We start from the raw sequence: 23,798 nt of genomic DNA on the forward strand, positions 1-23,798 counted from the left end.
TTCTGCTCCCCACCATGACTAATCTTATGGAGCAAAACAGAAGTGCTGTTTTTTGCAGCACTGTTTTAATCTCATCCACATCACATTCAATTTTCCTTACAGTTACTACTTTCAATCAACATTTTTAAAACCACAGCCACCACTGAAGAGGTTTAAACCTCAACCTGTAAAACAACTAAATGCTGCAAAGTATATGTAGTTTATGGTGGAGATAATTTCATGTATATAATCAGTTTAAATTTTCTCCTAGGTCATGACAGTAGGATGAATTATTTGTGGAAAAAAGGACAGAAATAGAAGAAAATAAAGCTTTCGTAAGACACTTTTCAGTTTCTTAAAAACAGGTAATGTGTCTAGTATATCATACTTTATAACCTTGTGTCAGAGCTCTAGCTATGCTCCTGCTTTGTGTCCTTACATGTTTTTTAGGATACAACTCTGAACAGTGATATTGAGAGTGACCTGAAGAAAAGTATAGTGCCTGGGTGTTATCAACATCTCTAAAGGGAAAGAAAACTTCAGGAAGGTCAAGGTAGTATAGCAGTGCTGGAGTGCTCCCCATCCTTGACTAACCCCCCTCCACCAATGATGGGAAAAGCAAAGCAGGATATTTTAAGAGCATGATTTTGACAGTGTTCTGCTAAAACTAAAGTTTCATCCTTGATTAGATATATCCTTTCTGACTCCCTGGAAGCCATTACAGACATCATCCTTACAAATTACCTTATTCAAAATATTAAGGAACATTGAAATAAGAATATAGTGTAAGATGTCACTTACTGAAGATACTTTTATTTTAGTGTTTTTAAAAGGTAATACTATTTTTTTCTGAATGTTTTTCATGTTCAGATTATGAAAAATTAATTACTCCAACCCTACACAATTATTATCTATATTTTATAGTTAGTCTGATTTGGTAATCCAGAAAAAAAGTCCTTTTTTTCCCTACATATTTCATCAAACTTTGTATATTGTTCTACTTTTCCTTGCACTGCAATGTTGACCTGCTTTTAATAGCCAATGGTATTTTTAGAAACTCAATAGGTAGTGTTTATCTGCAGTGACATCTTAGGTCCCAATCAAAGCATTAATTTTGAATTGCAAAATTGGCTGAACTTTCCCTATATTACTCTCCCAGCAGGCTCCCAAGGAGGGGTTATGCTGTCCTTTGACCAGATTCAAAGATGACTTGTCAAACAGCTGTGATACTCACCAAATTCTTTTGGGGAGTTTCAACAGTGTGAAGTGCTGCCTTTCAATCTGGTAGTTTTTGATCGGACCTTTTTGGCATTATGGTAGATCTAAAAAGTCTAACTGACATCAGAGGAAAACATAGCCACAGACCAAACTGCTGTGGTTTCCTTTCAAAGGCAGTTAGTCTCAAAAACAAAGAAACTCCAGTGTTCAATAAACAGACAACATTTCACTGGGGAGAAAAAATCTTTAACATTTCTGTATTTATGTATTAAGACTCCAAAATTCAGCATGAATTCATTCTTCTTTCTAAAAACATTAAGGTGTTAAAATACATTTTCTTCTAAATCAATGTATCCTGAAATAGATGAGTTAAAAGGATTACACAATGTAAGAACTGCTTGAAACAATTATGTAGCAACAAAGTGACTCTTATTATATAATGTAATTTTTGATAATGCAGCTTCTAGCATTCCCTGAACAGACTATAAAATCTTAATCTTTAAGAGACTATAAAGGAACCGTAACTATTACTACGCAAACCATTCTTCTATCAAAATGCAGAAGTGTGTAATATATTTCAAAAAAATAGCTGAGTAAACTGTTTCTTGATCTTCACGATATGCTGTGTATTGATATTCAGGAAGCATTAGTTCTTTGAGAGTGGGAAGGAAAGCACTCCTATGAGTACAGAAAATACAAAAGAAGATACTTTGGTGTGAACATATCCACAAATTTCAAATTCACTACAAATTAAAAAAAAATCCAACTACAAATTAGCAGCAGAGAAGGCATTACAAAGAATTTCCATCTACTCTTCTTCTCCTGTTTGTATTTAAATTTTTACTCATACAGTAAGTAAAGGTCAACAAATGGCTTTTCCATAGTTAATTTTGAATTATAGCTCATACCATGCATTAAAGGCATAGCAAGGCACAGGCTAATACATTGAGGGTAGGAGAAATTGTACCATTCTTTTGTGTAAAATACTAAAAAGCACATCTGCTGAGCAGCTGATCTGAAATTACTATTTCTGATTGCAAGGAACCTTCAGATTAGCAATGCTGTTCCAAGTTATTCACTCTGCTAAGGACTAACCAACAGCAATACTTTTTCAATAGAATTATTTTCTCTCAGAGCTCTCTGTTACTCTGGCATTAAATTGTCTATGACATCACATAAAGGAGTGGTATCCATTTTGTTTTTCTAAAGCAGTTAGCCTTCAGAACAAAAATAGTTTACTAGGATAACTCTGTAAATTGTTTTTCCCATTCTGGACTTAGTTACCTTAGCACCTGAGCAGACCAAGAAAATATAGAAAAGAGAAAGGAAATAGGAGAAAGAGAAAGAAGAAAAAAACAATACTTAAATATTTATTAGTAATTTTCTTATATATTTTGATATGTATTAAATAATCCATACACATTTCTCAGCTCAATTACTTACAAATAACTTATCTGCAGAATCAAGTAAATCTCTCAGCTGTGGAAGTTTATTTTTCCATGTGCTATCTTGAGATAAGCAGGTCTGTAATATTATATTTCCACTGACATAATTGTGCATGAATTCTGATCTGATTTAGTATTACATGGTGCAAAAGGTGACACATTTCCTTTAATACAGCCCATTAGAAAAGGAAAGGAATTGCCAGTGTATGAAATCTAAAGAGTTTGATTGAAAGACTCTGGGACTTGGGGGGTCAACTCAGTGGAAAAGTAACTTGCTCAACTACCCCAGGCATTAAGCACTATGACAAGCAAACTTAATACCCTGGTGTATTTACTGAGATAATCAATAAAAACACTGCACTATCAGACTGATACAGCTGTACATTAACCTACGATATTACCTCAACTTCTCCTGAACCAGTCAAATATGCATTTGCTGATCATGCAGATAACACAGATACCTCACTGGCCCTTAAGTCACATTTAATAGCAAGTCAGAGTGCTAAACCAACCATTTATTGCTTTTCCATATGCCACAAATTCTAATTTTCAAATCTATCTAAATTGTACACCGAAGACTATATTCAAAGAACTACTGAGATGGCAAAGCCAACTGCTCTGAAATTAATGTATGGGATATTTAAGATACATTGCTACTTGGATTCTCAATCCACACCTGTTACTCCAGCACAACCGCACCTGGGGTTTTGTGGCCTCTCCCTGCCCCCTTGCCTTCTCCTGATACAGGTCTCAGCATCATCATGTCCTTGCCTGCCCGAAGACCAGCCATTCCTGCTCCCTAACTTGTCTATGTTTATTTTTATATCTTATTTCTGCTACTCTTTCTCCCAGTTCCAGCTCTAGTTCCTGCAGACTCTTCAGCTCACAGCTGCTCCAACAGGGTTCATGGGCGGGCGTCGGTACTCTTGCATGCAGCTCAACAGAAAAGTCAGTAAATCCACACAAAAACCACCGCCCTCCTTGGCACTTGGCCCCAGTGCTTGACCTCTCATGAGTCTGGGGAGGAACAGCCTGGACATGCTTCCTACCTTTGGAACTTTCCTAATAGTTCAGTAAATGCACAGAATCTACCAGAGAAAAAAACAGAAACAGAACAAAGCACTACACAATATGCACTATTTGTCCAAAAGCATTATGCTAAATTTGCCTCTTAATCTGCCAGCAGATTACAACTGAGTAGAGACAGACTCTGCTCTGTACCATGCTGTGATGTGTCCTAGATGCTGCTGCACAACACCAACTTTTTAATTCCATACCACACTTCTCTAGGATGAACTTTGTTCTTAAATACTTTGGGCCTCTTTCATTTTGTCAGGATTATATTTTGCCTAGATGATCTGTCCTGCAGCTTCATCACTAATCCATACATCAACATTAAGTAAACAATATAAAATTTTCCACTGACACAGATATTTCAAACTGTAAACAAAAATGCACGTTGCATATTGTTTGCATAATCTTGCAGTTTATTTTCCTGTATTCCTATATTTTCCTCCATAAAGCACAGCAAAGCCTGGTCAACTGTCCTGGCAAATTTTTGTAGTTGAGGTTGCAATTTTCCTGAGAAGTCTATCTGTGAAGTCCAACACCCACCTTAAGCTGTGGATTTTCAGCTGTGTTGTAGTGCAAGCCTCAGCATCAAATCTCAGTTGAAAACCCAGACTACAATACAGCACCCATTTTGCACACAGCTGTGTTGCTGAGTACCCTCTTCTCCCACAGCATCATCTCTGCCACTCATTCATTCTCATTCACATACACTGTGTCAACCATATGCTCCACTGGGAACTGGGTCCATGCAGCACTTACCTCATGCTAGCACATCCTAACCATCACTTTTCTCTACATGGCTTCCAAAGTTGTATCTCACAGTAATGCATTTGCATGGCCAGGTTTTGGAAGGGGTGGACTACAGAGAAGCTGCTGGAAGCTGCTGGAAGCTTCTGTGTCTGGCAGAGCCAGGATGGACCCAATGCTGGCCATGGCTGAGCCCACCAGCAGTGATAGTAATGCCTCTAGTAATGTGGTAATGTATTTAGGAAGGAAATAAAAAGATATTGCATAGATGTTATTGTGGCAAGGGGACAATGAAACGAAAATATGTTAGAGGAATAGCTTTGCAGACACTGAAGTCAGTGAAGAAGGAGGGGGAGGAGGTGCTCCAGGCACCAGAGCTGAGATTTCTCTGTAGCCCCAGATGAAGATCATGCTGAAGCAACTGTGTCTCTGCAGCCCATAGAGATGTCGCACCTGCAGCCTGGGAAGGAGACCAGGCTGGAGAGGGTGGATCCCTAAGAGGAGGCTGTGATCCTGTGGGAAACCCATGCTGAAGCACGGTCCTGGTAGGGACCTGCAGATCCATGAAGAGAGGAGACCTTGCTGGAGCAGGCTTTCTGGTAGGACTTGTTAACCCTGCAGGGGACCCACTCTGGCACAGCCTGTGCCTGAAGGAAGGTACTGTGCAGAAGAGTGACCCACATTGCAGAAGTTCGTGGAGAATTGCTGCCTACAGGATGGACTCAGGGTAGGGAAATCTGTCAAGCACTGCCTCCTGTGGGAGGGGCCCCATGCTGGAACAGGGAAAGGACTCTTCTTCCTGAGAGCAGTGAAAAGGACAATCTGTGATGAACTGACTGCAACCCACATTTCCCGTCTCCCTGCACTGTTAAAGTACTGGAGGTAGAGCTTGGGAAGGAAAGAGAGGTGGAGGTAGTTTTAAGATTTATTCTCATAATTCTGCTCTGATTTTGGTAGTAATAAATTACATTAATATCCACAAGTTGTCTCTTTTTCCTGTGATGGTAATTGGTGAGTGATCTCTCCCCATCCTGATCTTAACCCACGAACCCTTTGTTATATTTTCTCTCCCCTGTCCAGCTGAAGAGGGGAGCGATAAAACAGCTTTGGTGGATGCCTGGCATCCAGCCATGGTCAATCCACTTACACCTTACATCTCTGCTTCCTGTGGGACTCGGGGGATTTGTTGTGTATTATGGGCTCTACACTTTGCTGTAGAAAATGCTCAAAAGGCATCTCTCCAAAGCTGTTTGGGACTGTCCTTTGGAAGGTTAAAAAAATGGAGTTATGAATAAACCTGAAGAAATGTTTAGGTGGCTGGCAAATCAGTCGCTACATGGCTTGCTTAGAGTTGCAGGTGGTTCACAGTAGTAGGTTAAACAGAACTCAGATCTCATAATTCTGTGTGAAACTACTTCAAAGAAATTTTGTTAGAGAATGAAGAATGGTGATTGTCCATTCTCGCCACTTTTGAAATCACATGGAGCAAAGGTATAAACCAACCTGCACACGCAGGAAGGTTTCAAAGCAAACCCAGCAGTAAAGGGCTTTGGTTGCTTCCTTTCACACTCATTATTTCTCTTCCAAGTCATGGAGAAGACCATACAGATGTTTTTAATTAGACCCTAAAGTTACTTTTTGAGGACCTAGGTGAAAACAGCACTTTGCTTGGCCTCAAAGAACTTAAAACTGATTAGTTACATTAAGAAATAATATTAAGTGTAGAGGGAAAAGTATGTCCCATTTTTATATAGCTAACATAATTTAGACATTCTTTATTTGATTTAATAATTTATTGAATTATACTTGGATATAAGGAACATCACCCATACTATACTGGTCACAGGTGAAGAACACCATGTATAAGGGTAATTCATTCAACAGTTTATAGACTGTCCTGAGGTAATCCATAATGTAAGTACATTCCACATCTTTCTGCGCCCAAAGCTTGTTCCTGTATCTTTAAAACCTTGCAAACGAGGGCCTCGTGTGTGGGGAGTGCTTTTAGGGCGTTCTTAAAACCGGCCCTCCCCAGGCCCAGACCTGCCTTTTGCTGTGTGCTGTTTGCTTGGCTGGCTGTTTGGTCGTTGCTTAGGCAGAGTTTTGTTCCCCTTTTGGGTTCTGTTTTCAGTTGTTTGGGGTTTTTCCCCCCTTTTCTCTCGTCTCGGAGAGGCTGCCTTGGGGCGATTTCCACAGGCAGTTTCCCTTTCTGCCGAGCGGGAAGGGCCCCGCTGCCGTGCAAGCCGCTGCCCCTCACGGGCGGTGGCCAGCGCGGGCCTGCAAGCGCAGGCCGGCCCCGCCCGGAGCGGCCGCGTGCCTCCGCCGGTCCTGCCTGTCCCGTTGCAAGGAAGGTGAAGTTCCTCCCTGAGTTCTAGCCTCTCGATCCGGACAGTACCAGCTGTCGGGGAGAGGAGCAGAGCGGGGAGGGGGCAGGAGGAAAGCTGACACCGCCTTTCGCTTTGTCCCTCGAGCCACGCACTCGACTGCGGAGCACCACCTTGGAGGGGGGGATGTCCCCAGCGTTCTCCGGCCTCTCTTTATTCTCGAGATATAGCCATTTTGCCGTTATTTTTGCCTGTTGCTGTTGCGCTTGTTAGTAAACTGCTGGTTTTTTTCACTTACGTCTACTTTCTTTCGTTCCTTAGTGGTGGAAAGGGACTGGTGAAACCTATAAAGGAGACAACTCATTCCAGAGTATTCTTTAAATTGTCTCAAGCCGTGACATAGACCCATGGTCCCCCAGTGACTATCACATACATATACCCCCCTCCTCAAGTGCTGAACTTCAGATATAAGTCTTAGATTCTGATCTCATTAATTCTTATTTTACTTCACTGATTTTGATAGTATTTCAAGACTGCACCAGGACAAAGAAACGTGATCTCATTAAAACTAAACCTCTCAGAAGGCTGTCCAAGTACCTCTTTTCAAAGATGTGTATGTTAATGATGAAGACTATATGATGTCCCACTACACGGCAGGATGAAAACGGGTTTTTTGTGAAAGTTGCTGTGCAAAGGCTCCACAGGATCTAAGGTATATCCAAGCAAAAGTAACTTAATGGCTGTGACTTGGGGGTGATCCAATTATCAAAACCAGGTGATAGTCCAGAGTACACACTGAAGCAGTCCACACCATCATCCCATACTTTATGTACAACGGTTATTAAAACTACACACCTCTTAGCAACATATCTACATGAATAACTAAACTGAGCTGAAACCAAACTGTACTGAGAAGTATGACTTCTGCAACCATGTACTGTAGAATGCCCTGTTGTAGAGATTTTTTTTGTAAGTACACACAGTTGTATCAGCTAAGCTTTGAGAGGATAACAGATTCATACATAGCTACAGTTTTCACTGAAAGCTGCTGTTGTTTGGCTTTTTATTTACAGTTAGTATTTAGATGCTATGTTCATGTAGAATATAATGGTAGAATCCAGCTATAGGTGGACCAATAGATTTACTTGTTCTGGAATTTTAACTCCACTCTCTCTGTGTCATTTCCCCACCATTTATTTTATAGAAAATAACTGCCACTGTAATAGATTACAGTCTTCTCTTTTATGGAATATAAAAATGTAGGTTACGTTGGAGCTATCTTTCTTCCTCCTCACAATCTCCTCTCAGTAAAAATGCAGGGCATGCTTCTGAGACAGGATGCAAACACGTCTTGGCTTGAGAACAAAGTTGATGCCTTTCAGCAACAATTATTAGAAGCTTTAAAGCATATTTTAATTTGACTCAGCTACAATTCATTACAAAAGCTTTTCGTTATCTTGAAGTACAATTTCATTGACTGAGACCTGCAAAGAATTTTTCAAAGAATGGAAGGATAAAGGGTAACCAAAACCGCAAATGTTTTGAATATTTTTTTCATAATAAAATGTTGATGAAGGTAAAACAAAACAGTGGTCATAACATGCATCTTCCTCCCTTTATGCCTGCAGTGGTAGCAGTTTTCACTGGTCTAATTCTGTAGTGTGCTTTTTCAGGCTGACCTGAAAAATCTTTGAGATTATCTGAAATCTCACCTGGAGATTGTTAAAAGACTAAAGCTATACGAAAAGCATATATAAACTTCTTAAAAACTAAATCTTAGATACACAGACAAATTCTAGATACATAAATTATCCATATTGACTGCTACATTATTATAACGGCACAAAAATCCTTTTGATAGCTTATTAATAACTTCACTTCATGTAATTTAACTGACCTATATTTGCTAAGGTATTGCATAAGCCATTGTTTGAAAAGGAGCCAAAAGAAAAAAAGGAAAGAGAAATCATATTAAACTGCAAATCCCTGGTTGACATAGGTTTAGCAAACGTTACAGGACATATGGAATGCAGAATCCAGTGCTATTTCTTGGAAAAACTGGTATTAAATGCCTGAGCCGAACAAACTACATCTTTTAAAATTTCTAAATACGTAACAAGACAAGGAAGAAAAATCAGGAAAAAAGTGTTCTGCTGCTAAGCACCACTTTGTAACCAATACAAGTAGCATACCTGCTGCTTTAGTTTATTATTCATATTGCAAGTGAAGGTGAAAGTTAAGATTCTCCAGTAAAAAACACATCATGTGGCCTTAAATTAACAGTCCTGTCTTGACTGCAGCAGAGGGTGAAAAAGTTACTAAAATCCAGACCATTAGAATGAGACGTGGTAGTGTAAATCTATCTTGTCAGACTGCTCTCAGTATTACACAGCAATATTAATAAAATGCATTACATTAACTAATTTAATATATTTTGGCATTCATCATCCTCAGTTTACTACTTCTGTAACTCTGCAATTTGGGGATGTCAAGTAATGTCTGTCCATGACATAACCAACATCAGGGCATGCCCGCACTGAGGTAGTCACTTAGCAAGTCACTGACACCCAAGTCAGCTCTAAAGAAAGACACTTTTCATAATCACCCAACAATCTGATAAGTGAAAACATATGGATAGGTTTAGGTAAAGCCTGCAAGGAGCCTTTACTAAATGGAAAACAGGTGCTCCAGTTCCATGCCATGTAATACCCTATTGATCATAGAGCCCAAAGGTTACAGGACTAATAGCTTCCCTGTGGTAATCAGGGAGCAAAGACACTGGCCATGGTCAAACAGCTGGGGCATATTTTACATATTTGCAACATATGCTTCAGTTTTAATGAAAGTAAGGGTTTGGCACATTTATTAATATTGTAACTTTCTTCACTTAAGGAGACCCATTTTCCTGAGTTTTTTATTTTACCACATGAAAAAAAACCAAGAGAAATAACAAAAGCCAAAGGCCACTACCAGCTGGTGTTACAAAACATGCATTTATGCATTTTTTTCTCACAAAAATTAATTTTGCACATAGCTTTAAGAAAACACACACAAACTAAACACAAAACTGCACCCCTCCAATTAGTCAAAAGATGTAAAACGAATAGCAGGAGTTAAGAGAGTATGTCTAGTGCACCAGAAAGGAAAAACAGCTTCTAACAACAAACAAATTAATCCTAACCATGTGCTTATTATTTACAATTTAACCTAGTGAAAAATAACACCCACTGCAAACACCCTGAATAAATAGTCTATACATGCTTCTTTTAAAAAGTGTAGGGTTTCTTTTTCCAATTCAAACAGCATATTTAATCTTGAGAGCTCAAAACATTTGCAATAATGAAGACAGCTTTGAATTTATGAAAATCAACCTTAACACCTTCTGTATAAAAAACCAGCTCTTAAATATTCAATAAAAGGGCTCACTGAATGCACACAGTAATGTCAGTACTCACTTTAATTCAACCTTGGTAACTAGATCCAGAAAAATGTTTGAACTCTGGTGTCAGTTTGAGAAAGCTGAATATTAGATCATAACATTGAAACCTAGAGTGATATTTCTAATTAGGGGTGTTTGCTCAGAGAATCACCAGAGAACTGGGTGGAGGGAGGGGCTGACCTCTGCCTTCATCTTCTCTTTTAAAGGAGTTTGGTTAGCAATTTCCAAAACCCACTAAGCAGTAACTACACAGGCTGGTTTAATCTACAAGCAGTCAAGTACTATTCTTTGTGAACTAATCACAGTGGTTAAAATGTCCAGGATACACACACTACTGGTATGACACATTTGCACCAGATCTAATAATAAAGCAGAAACAAACAGGAGAAAATGGCCTCAAATGGATAGTAAATCAGTGTGTATCAGAAAACAAACAATGACTGAAAGCTAGCATATTGAGATAAAATTCAAGCCTTCCACAGCTACATGATAGATGGACTTTTACAGTCAATCATATATTTTATTGCTAGAAATGTATGCTCATATCATTTAGCATCAAAAAACATCCCATATGCATTTTGTAGAATAAGATTTTGTTAGTGCAGTGTTATGAAATTATGTAGCTAACAATTTAGCTAATGTGTAGAATAATTTCTCATATAAATTGTGAAGTGTTTGACCTGGCAATAGAACAAAGAAATACTCTTATTTGTATGAGATAGAAATCTCTTACATCTTAGGTGTTAGCTAACAGAAAAATAATCACTCAGGGAATTAACTAATTACAGTGAATTTTCTGGCATTTCAAATGCTGCTGCCAGCATATGAATTCTTACAGTGGTATATAAATGTACATCTCAGCCAGAAAAAAAGGTCAAGAGCATAAATTAAGATGCACTGTTTTTCTCCTCTCAGAAAAAAAGAAAAAAAAAAGCTATAGTACAACAGAAGTTGGGGAACATCTGTGAAGGTCAAAATAATCTGAATTTTAATACAGAGTTGTTGTAAAACTATGTATTTCCTTAATTTTTATTTTCTTTCACAAATATCACCCTTCTGATAGGAAAATACCAGCAAGTATTGGGCTGTCTTCACTCATCTCACCAGAAAGCCATCCTGCCAGTGCTGGCCATTGTTTCAGTGGTGCAAGGTCATTCTGATTTATTTTCTTTGGTTTTTCCCTCTCTCTGGGGGACAACCAATCCAAGAAGCCACATTGATTGGCTCAATGATATGTGGAAATGAGCTGTTATTTACTATGGTTGCAATCCTCAACCTACCTGGCAGCATCTAAACTGAATCACATCCACTCAAATAGGTGCGTGATCTGCTGTGGTTTCCCAGCTTGCAGGGCTACAATGCAAACTTCAAATCAAATGGATATCTATGAGAATTGTGATTATTTAAATGTCATATGTGATTATATAAATGTCATTCTTCTATCCAGCAATTCTTTGAAAATTTTAGATGTCAATATCCTATCCTTAACCAGAACAGAGTTGCTATTTCTACACCATTTTTCTCCTGAAGTGCAGCACTATTTGTAGTAGTCAAGATAGGAGGAATTTTTTGTCCTTCAAAACCTGTTGTTACCTTCACAAGAGCTATCAAGTTTCAGACTGGTAGAGATACTCTTGTTCCTGGCTGAAAAAAAAAAGATTGATCCAGCTCTGAACCAAGAAAAGAGAAAAAAATAAAAAGGAAAAAGAAGAGGGAAAGCAAAAAGAAGAAGAAAGAAAAAGAAAAAGAAGAAGAAAGAAGAAGAAGAAGAAGAAGAAGAAGAAGAAGAAGAAGAAGAAGAAGAAGAAGAAGAAGAAGAAGAAGAAGAAGGAAAAAAAACCCAGAAAAATAAAGAAAAAGAAAGCAGGATTTATAGTCCTATAACCTTTCCATCAACATGCTATATCTATTATTATAGGATGATAAACAGCTCTGTCCAATTTTCTGGACTAAAACACATCAACTCCTTTTTTAACTGTCGGTAAAAACAGTGTCATGTCTAAATTCTCCCATCCCCAGACACCCAAGTGCTAGGGAAGATAATTACCTTGTCATCTCTGTCATCCTCTTCTTCCTCGTCCTCTAGCATGTCCTCCACTACCTGCAGACAGAAACAGTAGTAGTTGTCATCATTTAAAAAGAAAGAGTTTTGTTCTGTCAATTCTAAGCCTTTGGTAGATGAAAACTTTATTAACATTTGAAATAAATGCACAGAGGGAAAATGTACAACTAGGAAAATACACTTGATCTAGTGATTCAAATTTAGGAGAGTATTATAACTTTAATTGACCTACATTGGGGAATTATATACTGAAAACCCTTCCTTTGCAAAACGCTTGCTTGACAATTTAAGTATTTAAAAGGTAGTTCAAAATTCAGTAAATGCCTGCTTTAACTAAAGGAATCCTTTGTCAGCTCCTCTGGTGCCTATGCAGCACACACACATGCTCACTTCAAATTTATGGTTACCTACATAAAAGGTCAACACTTTTAATAGAATTTACAGTATTCACCAAGAGATTCTTGAAGAATACAAAGCCAGAAATAAATTCACAGTAGCTTTTCTCCTTATCGTGTTCAACAGTGATATATACCATATGCTCTATCAACATTAGCCCTGTGTTTCTTTAATAATAATTTTGTACAATCTGTGCATCTAACTTTATGCACATTAATTGTGAGCTGCACCTGCCACTTGTCTACATCGACGTATTTTTCCATATATAGTTATTCAGTCCAACACCATGAAATATAAACATACATTAAATTCTTTCTCCAAATATTAATAATTAATAATCATGCCCTCAGCATGAAATAAGCCACTAAGTTTAGTTTACAGAGAGATCAAATGATTTTCTAAAGATGGACCATGGCAGATTCAAACTTAAATATCTCTCTCTCATTACACTGTGATCAATGACCCTAACAAGAAAATTCTCTGTTGATAGAAAGTTGTACCATCTTATAAACAGAAAATAGTGTGCCTCTTTATATTTTTATGTATATATAAGTACCTATTAGGATATAAGAAAATCCATAATGAAGGTCAGCAAAGATCCAACCAGCCCAGTGTGCTATTATGGGTGCAAAAATTTTATATTAAGTATTATAAAGTATGCATAAAAAGGAAAAATTGGAAGTAAACTCACTGATATGAAACAATTTTTGTGATTTAAGACAACATACTAAAATTAAACTTCATAGCCACGCCCGCAGACAATGCTGCAAGAGTGTTCCCACATCTATATACAAGAACTTCAGGGACTTCATCCAAGAGCCAAATTCAGGTAAAAGAACAACTGAAAAATAAAAGTATATGAATCAATTTACTTTCCCACAGTTAGCTCTACCATCAAGAAGGTCCCAATTAGCCATGTTACATGGACCCATGTAATGCATAAACAACATATGGTTTGATGTAACATGCCCGTCTAGTAGAGCACTGTGCATACATGCAAGTCACCACACAGTTCAAAACATTTGCAGTTTCAGCTATTCTTCCTTGTTTGAACCCTGGCCCAGAACCCCTCTAACAACAGTACTTTGGAGGGGAACCACCAGTTCTGCCTACTGGCTGCTCTGTCCTGGAGGTTTGAATGAGATAAAACTAGAAATGCAAAAACCCATAAAGAGCAAGCATGTCTAAGAGCATGAGAAGGAAGCATGACAAGAGCATGAGAAGGAAGCATGACTTGAGAAATGAAGGAATTACTTTTGAATTCTTCCATGCCACAAATAACAGTTTTAGCAGGAGGAGCCTGACTGACTAAATCTTCTGCAGCCTCAGACCTACTACCAGCCAGGCACATGTACTTCTGAGTCCGCTTAGACAGAAGAAGGAATCTAGGCTGTGCTCTAGCCACTATCCATGAAGAAGTTTCCCTCACCAGTCTATTGGCCTTTTAGGCCAACTCTGCTCCATCTCTCAAAGATGGGGCATCAAAGACAGATTTGATCACAGGGAAATGTTGAGAGCATGTTGCTGAAACAGATGTATCTCCTGCTTAGTTCAATACACCTTAGTTCAATACACAATTACATCCCATTTAGAGGTGTCTGAGTGATCCAGTTTTTACTGACCACTGACCACTCTGAAACAAAGGCATTTTCTGTTCCCACACACCTGCATCATCTTCTTGTTCCTCTCCGGATTGCTCATTGCTATATTCTGTGTGGTGTTCAAAGTCTTTGGGGAGCTGAGCTGTAAACTGCATCACTGGAGTAATTGAATTGTTCAAAAACACACATCCTCAAACCTTTAGTGCAGTTAGTTCCAGTGATCCAGTTTACTGAGCAGCTTCACCAGCTCTACAAAGAAAATGGTAAACTGAGAAAAGAGGAGGAAAAAAAGCTGTTAAGGGCTGTAGCAAGATGGAAACTCTCTTAGATCAGTTTTTCCACATGCAAAACACCCACTTAACTATACCGTTAGTTGACTAAAGCCCTAGATATAAATCAGATCTGTTGGCTCACACACTGCCTAATGCCCGGAGCTCACTAGGTCAGCAAGTCTCTTACTTTTCAACATTAACATTACCTATACACTTAAAGATCTCTTTTATATACACCCAGAAATTCATTGTCTTGAGAATGTTGAATAGCAGAATGCCTACCTCACATTAGCATTCAAGTTAGCATGGTGACAATTAGTTGAACTGGAAATCTCTAAAATTATTGTAAATGAGGGCATCTCACAGAAATCACTTGCATGACAATAATTCTAAAATATCCATATAATAACACTTCAGATTCAGGTGTGGGGTTTTTTCCCCACATCTAAAGATCTCAGACTACTTTGCAAGCTTCTGTAGAGAGGCAAAATGTTAGTTTGTTCAAAGGGCATAAAAAGTCCTTTGAAATACTTGAAGTATCACACTAAGCCCAGACTTCCATCTCCTCCATTCCATTTTTTAATTCAAAAGCCTATGCTCTTTTTCTAGTTTAGCCATGCTATCAATTACCTTTAGATCTGGAGTACTGAATTGTTTGGGAAGAAAAACAGAATTCAGTATTTGTAGCAAAATAAAGTGTAATGAAAATGTGCCAATACCCAAGATGCATAAATAATTCTTTAAAGTATATGCTTTCACTTGTCTTGAAATTCAAAAGAAAGGGTTAGAAGAAAAAAACAGAACATACACAACCATTAAGGCAATATGGATATTATAATATAATTCATTAAAGCACCAAAATAAGTGTTTTCAGAACTTGGCCACAAATTAAAACAAGGAATGTATAAACACAGTCATACAACATATTAATTACTGGCACAATGAAGCCTTACAAAAGCTGTATACTGAAGTAAAGTCTACTCCAGAACAAAGCAAGGCGGTTCAAGAGAGGTGAGGTAGATACGAACACAGGTTTTAGTTAAACATTGTATTAAGAATACAGTAGGAAAAAAAACCCCACAATTGATTTTTTTATCCTTTGATTCTACCTCATTTCTTTTCAAATAAAGTGCACAAGTGCCACTCTGTTTGGAAGGAATACAGTAGTTATTTGGATCCTTATGTTGAGCATTATACATGGAGGAGGTATAAGGGAGGGAGGGACGTCATGGGGAAGGAGGGAGAGGAGAGAGAAGGTGGGCAATAAAACAAAGACAAAATGTAATGTTACATTTATTTTAATAAAAGTTCTGTGGCAAAAAACGTACATTGTTCTTAGAACATTCACTCTAAATGATGCCTTCTGATATCTTGTTTGAAATCAAGTAGTATTAATCAAACAACGGAAGGGCACTAGGGAAATCAAGGATCTAATGCAAGCAGCTAAAAGTGACATGACCTTCTGTAACATCACTTGTCACAAACTTATACGCTGCATACTGGTAGATGGTCTTGAAAGAAATTTCTTGGTACTGACTCTTGAATGTAGTGTGAATACACATGACATTTAAAAAACCCCACACACAGATGGCCTCAAATACAACACATAAGCTACGTCTCAGCCAAAAGGTAAGGAGATGATGTTTAAATGTTGCAAAGTAAGACCCTCTGCAATACATACCTATTAAAAGCTTATAAATCAGAAGCAGCATGTAATCTAGTTCTATTATTCCTGATCCATTCCCAACATCTTCAAGGAACACAGGCCAAAAATACTGTACAACTCATAATCCATAAAAGACTGGAGGACCGTTGCTCTGTTGCAGCAGATACCTTAAACCAGGTCACCAGAAGGAAGCACAACCATCACATTTGCACACCAAAGTAAACCTCAGCATCTGTGGGTTACAATGCAGTCTTCTGAGTAAACTGACATTAAATATAAATTGCATTTATTGTAAAGATCTACTGACTAACAAAGAGGATAGAATTGCTGAGAAAATAATTCGCTTTGACTTCTAACCTCAACACCTGCAAAGCAGAGTTAGATTCTAGGTATTTACAGGCATGTTAAATCAAAGCCCTACAGCTGCAGAGGACTTAGAAATACCTTCTGAACCTAAAGAATCAGTGGCAAAGTGACTCACTGAAACTTAACACAACCTCTAATGAAAGGTCCTTCTTTCTTAGCATCAGACTGCCGTTTCTCTCAGTGTGTAAAGCATCATTAATTGTTTCTGTTCTATGTTTTTCAGCTGATCCAAAAGAAAAACCTGCACAGAAGATACCCTGATTATTTACATGTCAATAATACCAAGTATATGCTCTGCATTGAGATTTAAAATAAATAAAAGGGGGAAAAAAATGGGCACTAACTCTGCAGATAGCCATGATGACTGTTACCTTAATACTTCAACAATGCCCCTCATTAGAACTTCTTTAAATCTGCTTAGATCTTACTTGATGTAGTCCTTCAATGCTAGGTAGTTTCCAATAAAACCGAAACAGAAATATCTACATATGATCTCAAAATATCTGCAGATATTTGTATATTCATATGTAAGTATTAAAATTATAAACGAAATCAAAGGTGAGGGTGAAATTTGGTTCCAAATTGCATCTAAATGCATTTTAGATGTGCAATAAATGTAGTCAGAATTATACTGTTCAGGACTGTTTGGAATAAAATTCATATTGTCCTGCCATGAAATGTATGGTAAGTTTGTGAGCTATGCAACTCAGTGTACAGCTGTAAATGTAATATAAACTTATGCAATTTGTATGGATTTAGAAGGATGCATAAAACCACTTGGGCTTTTTCAGATAATTTCCTGGTACTTAATTTGAAGAAAAGATATCCATTGTCTACAAGCCCACTACAGCAACAGTTATGTGCTCATCTTCACAATATGATGTCTCCTTTGATGGAATTGCCAAGGAGAAACTGTACAGAGATAAATTTCATTAAAATGTCCAACTTTTATACCATATTTTAAAGGAAAATAAAAATCAAATTAACAGATTTTCATTTAGGAGTACAGTATATATATACTGCACTCCTAAATGAAATCTATAAATCTATATCTATATCTATATCTATATCTGTCTGGGTCCAACCAGATTTATACGTTTTGAACTTAGAATAACTGAACTACTAGATGTGATAATTAATGTGATATGCTTCTCAGTAACATTGAATATATTGCAGTACAGAAGACAGGAGAATAAAAACAAAAGCATTAGTACTTTTCTACTAAATTACTTGCTGGTTTTTACATAGGCACTCAAAGTATGTCTTCTAACAGAATGCATTTTGTTAGCTTATTCTGGGAAGGACTCGATATTTAGTCTGATTCTTAATAGGAAATGAGACTACTATGGCTATCAGAGGCCCTTTGATGCATGCTGCTGATAACACAGAGTACTGTAATATCAACAACACAATTTTTATTTACAGTATAATGCATTTCTTGGAAACATGTTTCAGTAATAAATACAGTTGATTATACAAGAACATGTAATTTTTTTGCTGTTGCCAGCTTGATACGCCCACAATATTCAATTGCCAATGTAGTTAAGAGTAAGTAACTTTTAACATTACCATGGTACAAGTAATATAACATTTCTTTCATTTTCTTTCAATATTTGGTTCTCATTCATTTTAGCTTTCTTTTGTATTTACACAATGCACTGTGAACTGAATATTATGTGTTTGTTTGAAGTATGTCTCCATCTAAAGGCTTCCATATGTACTGTACATTTGAAATGTCAGATCTCTCAGAATGCAGTTATTTTTAGTTCAGCAGAATAAAAATAACTGCATTCTTTGCTTGGCTTAGTATCAGTGAAAGATTACTATGCAGGACTATTAAAAATAACACATTCACAAAATATTGTGAACTGGAATTCTTAGGCAAAACCTCATTTTAAATTATAAAGAACACAATGTCTCATTATAGGTTTAGATTGTTAATATTATTTCTTTTCAAATATATTGTTTCCAGATTCTAGTAGGACCAGATATGCTTCTGTTATAAAACAGCATTTATCCAAGTTATATTAAGCTTATGGGTATGCCCTATTACACTCAGATTTGAAGCTGACTGAATTTTTGGTATAAAAAAATTTTATATTTCATATAAAGGTGAAAATGTATGTAATACACATATTGTTGTAATTTCAGTTAGCTATTTTTGCCCTGGTATTTATATATTTCTGTAAATACTGTAAAATCCAAAAATCTCTGAAGTCTTGGCTCAATGAAAATGTGCTAAAGTGATAGAAAGCCAAACAAAAATGAATAAAAATCTCACATTACTTTGCAAATTTTTTCTAGAAACTCAACTGACATTAGGTTATATAGTATTGATTATTTATAATAGCCACTACAATCTGTCTATGAATCTTGTTGCCATTTAAACCTTCAGGCAAATGCAAAAAAAATTTCAGTATAACAGTCTTATATAAAAAAATGCTTCCTCTGTGCTGTGAACTTCAATTTTATTTTACATACCGGCAATATTGAAAGACTGTGGAAATAAAAAGTGGAAAAAATTAAATTTAAAAACCAGTTGGTTTCTGACAAGAAAAAAAAAGATCCAATTTTTAAAAGAATGCTGGAAATATTTACAGCAGGGTTTTGGTTTCGGCCTTTTTTCTAAAGATGGCCAAAGCTTTCCAGTTCTGTAGTGGGTTTGGGTTTTGCAGCTGTTGCTGGGGTAAGAACAGGCATGTAAAGTTTTACCAAGGAGTTTACTATGTACTCTGCTACTGTGTGCAAACCTCTGGCACAGGGATTATGATTGCAGCATGGACAGCCTCTTTTATCTGTAACCCAGACAGCCAGTTGGAGCACCATATATTTCTTTTTACGCTGCAGAGGAGAAATGCCTACCACCCAGTGTGGATCTTTACATAGTGTACTGTAGGACTGTTGAATTGAATTGATGCACAATGCATTTAAAATATTTATAGTACCAACATTTAGTTAAATAACTTTTATGTAAGATTTGTGTTGATTTGTTCAAGTCTCATTTAATGGCAAATTATGGAGAGAATGTTTCATAAAGATAATTCACTTAAATGCAGCAGGCCACCAAACATTATGGTGCAATATAGAGCAAATTTGTCCAGCTTCAGTGATTATGTGCTATCATAAAAATTAGACTTGATCAACAAAATCTAAATGCATGATTAGGCTGACATTTTTGTGTTTCTATTCTGATATATTAAAAGAAAACCCACCCTTTCCCATGTGGAACACTGTATTATATATTTATTTCTTTACTGTATGGATCATATAGAAAAAAACCTAAACATCTGTGTGGAGACAGCAATGATTCTTAGCGGACTATGTAATATTCTGGCACTTGTTGCCAGAAGTCCTCGTTCTTCGACAGCACCCACCCTGCCCACATATACAGATTACAACTCATCTGCAAAAGCCTTCTAAATTATTTTAGTGATAATAAATGAAGGCAAAGTTTATGATTAGTTAGGAGCTAGAAAATACAAGGTAAAATCAGTTCTGCATAACATTGAAATAATTTTATAAAAACAATCATTCTTTCCTTACTTTTACAGTCATAAATCTGGCTAGCTTCACACACATACTTTTCTGTGGGTATCTCTGTGCACTCCCAGCAGCCCTCCTGCTGGGGGTGGTTTGTGGCTACTGCCATTGCCATTGTACCAGAGGCAAAACTTCTCAGGAAAGTACAGTCAGAAAGCAGGCAAAATTTACTTGCTAACCTGACAACATCCTTTTGTACCTTGTGCAAATGACATACTCCAGAACACTGTCTAGCTAGAATACAGAGACAATGACATTTATTTTTTCCAATAATTCACAGCAAGAATTTAGTCTGCAGCTAGAAATCTCTGCAGATTCCCTGGCAGAATAGAACTTCTGGACTTGAAGCTGAAAAACCCAAAGTACCACACTGGCAAGGGATCTGAAGCACTTGGTGTTTGCCCTGTATTCATTGGCACATGAAAGCCTTTGAATGTAAGGACCATAAGGACTCAGTCTTTAAGACCATTAAGTGAAGAAACAGGAAAAACTCAAGTTCCTGCTTTGTTTACTTACTTGGTAGCTCAGTTTTCAACTTCTAGGAAAATGGCTGGTTAAAGCCAGGCACTTTCCTGTTAGAGTTAATTTATGCATTGAATGTACTGCAAAGTGGCACTCTTAGCCCCAAACAGGAGCAGCAACAAATGCACCTGACAGTGCTCTGACAGACACTATTGCCTAGCTCCTAGAAAAAAGTGATAGGATTCTAATCAGAAAAGATTTCCTATGTGCAAGTGAGCTGGTCTTCTATGACTAACTCAAGCTCATTGTGCTGACCATTTTTTCTTGAGTGAAGAAAAAGAATTCACTGAGATGGATATATTCATAAGCATCATTCTTCCCATTTTCACTTTTGTTTTATTTTTAATTTGCCAATTTCCTGTACACACATGAAAATTTGAGTCATTGTACTGGAGACTACAGAAAAGTACCCAGAGAAAACTGCTTAAAATCTTAAAATAAAAGGCTGTTTTTAGTAAATTTTCTTTTCTTCTGTTCTCAAAATTTCATCCTAAACATAGGTAGTTCTAACTTGTAATAGAAACATACACATATAAATCATCAAAGTCTATGTAGGAGAAAATCTACAGTAAAATTAGAAAATGACTCATTGTCACTTTATATCATTCTTGAAATATAGGTTTATATATATATATATACACATATACACTCTATTATGCAAATTCATAAAAAATTGTGTATGGCACATTAACTCCCAGCTGTTTAGCATAATTTGCTATGCAATGACATGTGCCTCTCTTAAATTCAAGAGGAAATTGGCTACTTCATATTTCCTTAAAGGCTCTGAATATTAACTGTCAATGCAAGATGTGAAGTGATCAAACCTCTTCTCCATGGAAGTTTATATGGCAGAAGAGCATTCACAGGTACTTTCAGGAATGTGCATTATTATTCTATTAAATGTCAAACTACTTGGAAAAAAATCCCTAATAGATAATAGACCAAAAGGAAAGAAAGATTAGTATCTTCAGTTGAGAGAATATCAGAGTGGCAGATATTGGCAGGGCCATTCTATCCTCCGTAATCAAGCAGACAACATCAAGCCCAATCTCCCTGCTCAAACAAGGTCACCTCTGAGCATGTTGCCCCAGACCATGTCCTGAAAGGTCTTGAATATCTCCACAGATGAACACCTCACAACCTGTCATAGCAATCCGGCAATGGTTGTCACCACAGTCACAATGCAAATGCTTTCTTGTGGTCAGATGAATTTTCACATATTTTGGTTTGTGGCCATTGTTACTGTCAAGTGATGGAGCACCACTGAGAAGAGGCTCTGTCTCTCTCCCACTCCCTTAAGCCATTTATACACATCATCAAGAACCCTCCTCCATGCAGAACAGTATCAGCTTGCTCAGCCTCTCCTTGTATGCCAGATGCTTTGATCCCTTCATCATCTTCCCTTTGCTGGAATGAAAAGAACTCCCACTCCTCAACCCCCCAGCCTGCGCTGACTAAAAAGCCAGAATACATAACACTGCATTTTACCATGTCTCTGTGATTGTGAGTGAATGTAGCTACATGTGGACCTCTGAACTCCTACTGGTTCCTATATTATGCAAACCAATTACCTAATGTTCACGCTAGTACACTTCCCTCAGACATGCTAGGTTCTCAGAGAGGGTGTGAGGGACTTTTCCAGAGCCTTTTCCTTATTTGTGTGCCTATACCTGGCCTGGGGGGCACATCTGTCTTGTTGGATTGGTTTTGGCCATTTCCTTGGCCATTCACCCTGCACCCTTTTCTTGCCAACTCAGACCACCAATTTCACAACAGGACAAGGGGCAGTAGCTTCAAACTGACATAAGGCAGGTTTGGATTAGATATTGGGAAGAAATTCTTCATTGTGAGGGTAGGAGGAACTGGAACAGGTTGCCCAGAGAAGCTATGGGTGCCCCATCCCTGGCAGAGTCCCAAGGCCAGGCTGGGCATGGCTTTGAGCAACCTGGTCTGGTGGAAGGTGTTTCTCCAAATCAAACTATTCTGTGATTCCTCACTTGAGGAATCACTTTAATGGGTCACCATCACCTCCCTCCCCCATTTGTTTTTAGTTGAATGCTTTCCTCATCAGGTTGGACAGCTTCTGGGAAAAAAGACTTTGCTCCATGTGGTGAAGTGAATCTCTTCCTAGTAGTCTTCAATCCTCAAAAAGTATCCTCCAGTTGTAAAAACCAAGTCCCTGCTGTCAATAAGAGCTGTGCAACTGGTTGTTGTCCTTCTAGATCTGTACAGTCCTCCACAGGGAGGATGTGGGAGAAAATGACCTGCACTCCCTGTCTGCAACCTATTTGGTCATGGCAGAACAAGAACTTACAGTGTCACCAGAGGAGATCCAATATGCCTGTTACCTAAGTTAAGTATCAACAGCTGAGAGACTGTCATAAAAATCTCCACATGACATACTCCAACCTTATAATCAACTGTTTCATCCCAGGGAAAGGGACAAGAACAGCTGGATAGTGGGAACATTTTAAATCACTTTGAGAGATTATCTGACCATTCCTTAAGTTAGGCAGCTCCAGCAGGCAGTCAGAATACACAGAACATAGCCTGAAGTAGAAATGCACAAGTAACAAAAAAAAAAAAAAAAAAACAGAACCAGAGCCAATAATTTTTCCCCCATTAACTCCATGCAGTTATAAATGACTGTGACTTTTGCTTAAAAATAGAAGAAGATCCCAGACACCAGACAGGAACACTGCTGTTTTCTCCAAGTTACAAAGGTGAGGGGCTTTTTTTGGTGTATTTGAAATCATCAAAGTATTAAATAACTTCTTAAAAGTACTGAAAATAAGCTTTTAAACCCACCATACTTTCTGTTAGTTTGCAGTCCGTCACCATGCCATGCTTTATTATGTGTAGGGGCAGCACTTCTATGCTTCTTCCCACCACACAAATCCAGCACAGGTGACAAGGAGCAACAGGGAGTGGTGACAGAAACACAGCAGTTGATACCTACCCCACAGACAATGTGAAAAAGATGATGGGAAAAAGGCAGAAGAAGGAAAAAATCTCAGCCTGGTAAGATTCACTTGGTTCTAATCTCGTATGTTTAACTGATCATGGTTTAATATAAAAACAGCTGTGCTAATAATAAATTATTTTGTGAGGTCAGATACTCAGGAGTACAATTACAAGAAAGTGTAAGTA

General features: G+C 37.6%; 1 protein-coding gene across 7 annotated transcripts in view; it reads right to left on the reverse strand.

The window, feature by feature from the left end:
• The window catches only part of MCTP1 (multiple C2 and transmembrane domain containing 1), a 214,198-nt gene that overhangs the window by 25,490 nt on the left and 164,910 nt on the right, over window positions 1-23,798 (reverse strand). For 5 of the 7 annotated variants that reach the window (XM_064405543.1, XM_064405541.1, XM_064405540.1 and 2 more), the window contains one exon: window positions 12,271-12,324. The exons of 1 other annotated variant lie outside the window; for it this stretch is intronic. In XM_064405543.1, the coding sequence (XP_064261613.1) occupies window positions 12,271-12,324 (54 nt within the window). Of the gene's footprint in view, window positions 1-11,503; window positions 11,589-12,270; window positions 12,325-23,798 lie in introns of all 7 variants that reach the window. One more of the 7 variants, XR_010354192.1, reaches the window with a different exon arrangement.

The sequence above is a fragment of the Passer domesticus genome, chromosome Z (assembly GCF_036417665.1).
Source record: "Passer domesticus isolate bPasDom1 chromosome Z, bPasDom1.hap1, whole genome shotgun sequence".
NCBI lineage: Eukaryota > Metazoa > Chordata > Aves > Passeriformes > Passeridae > Passer > Passer domesticus.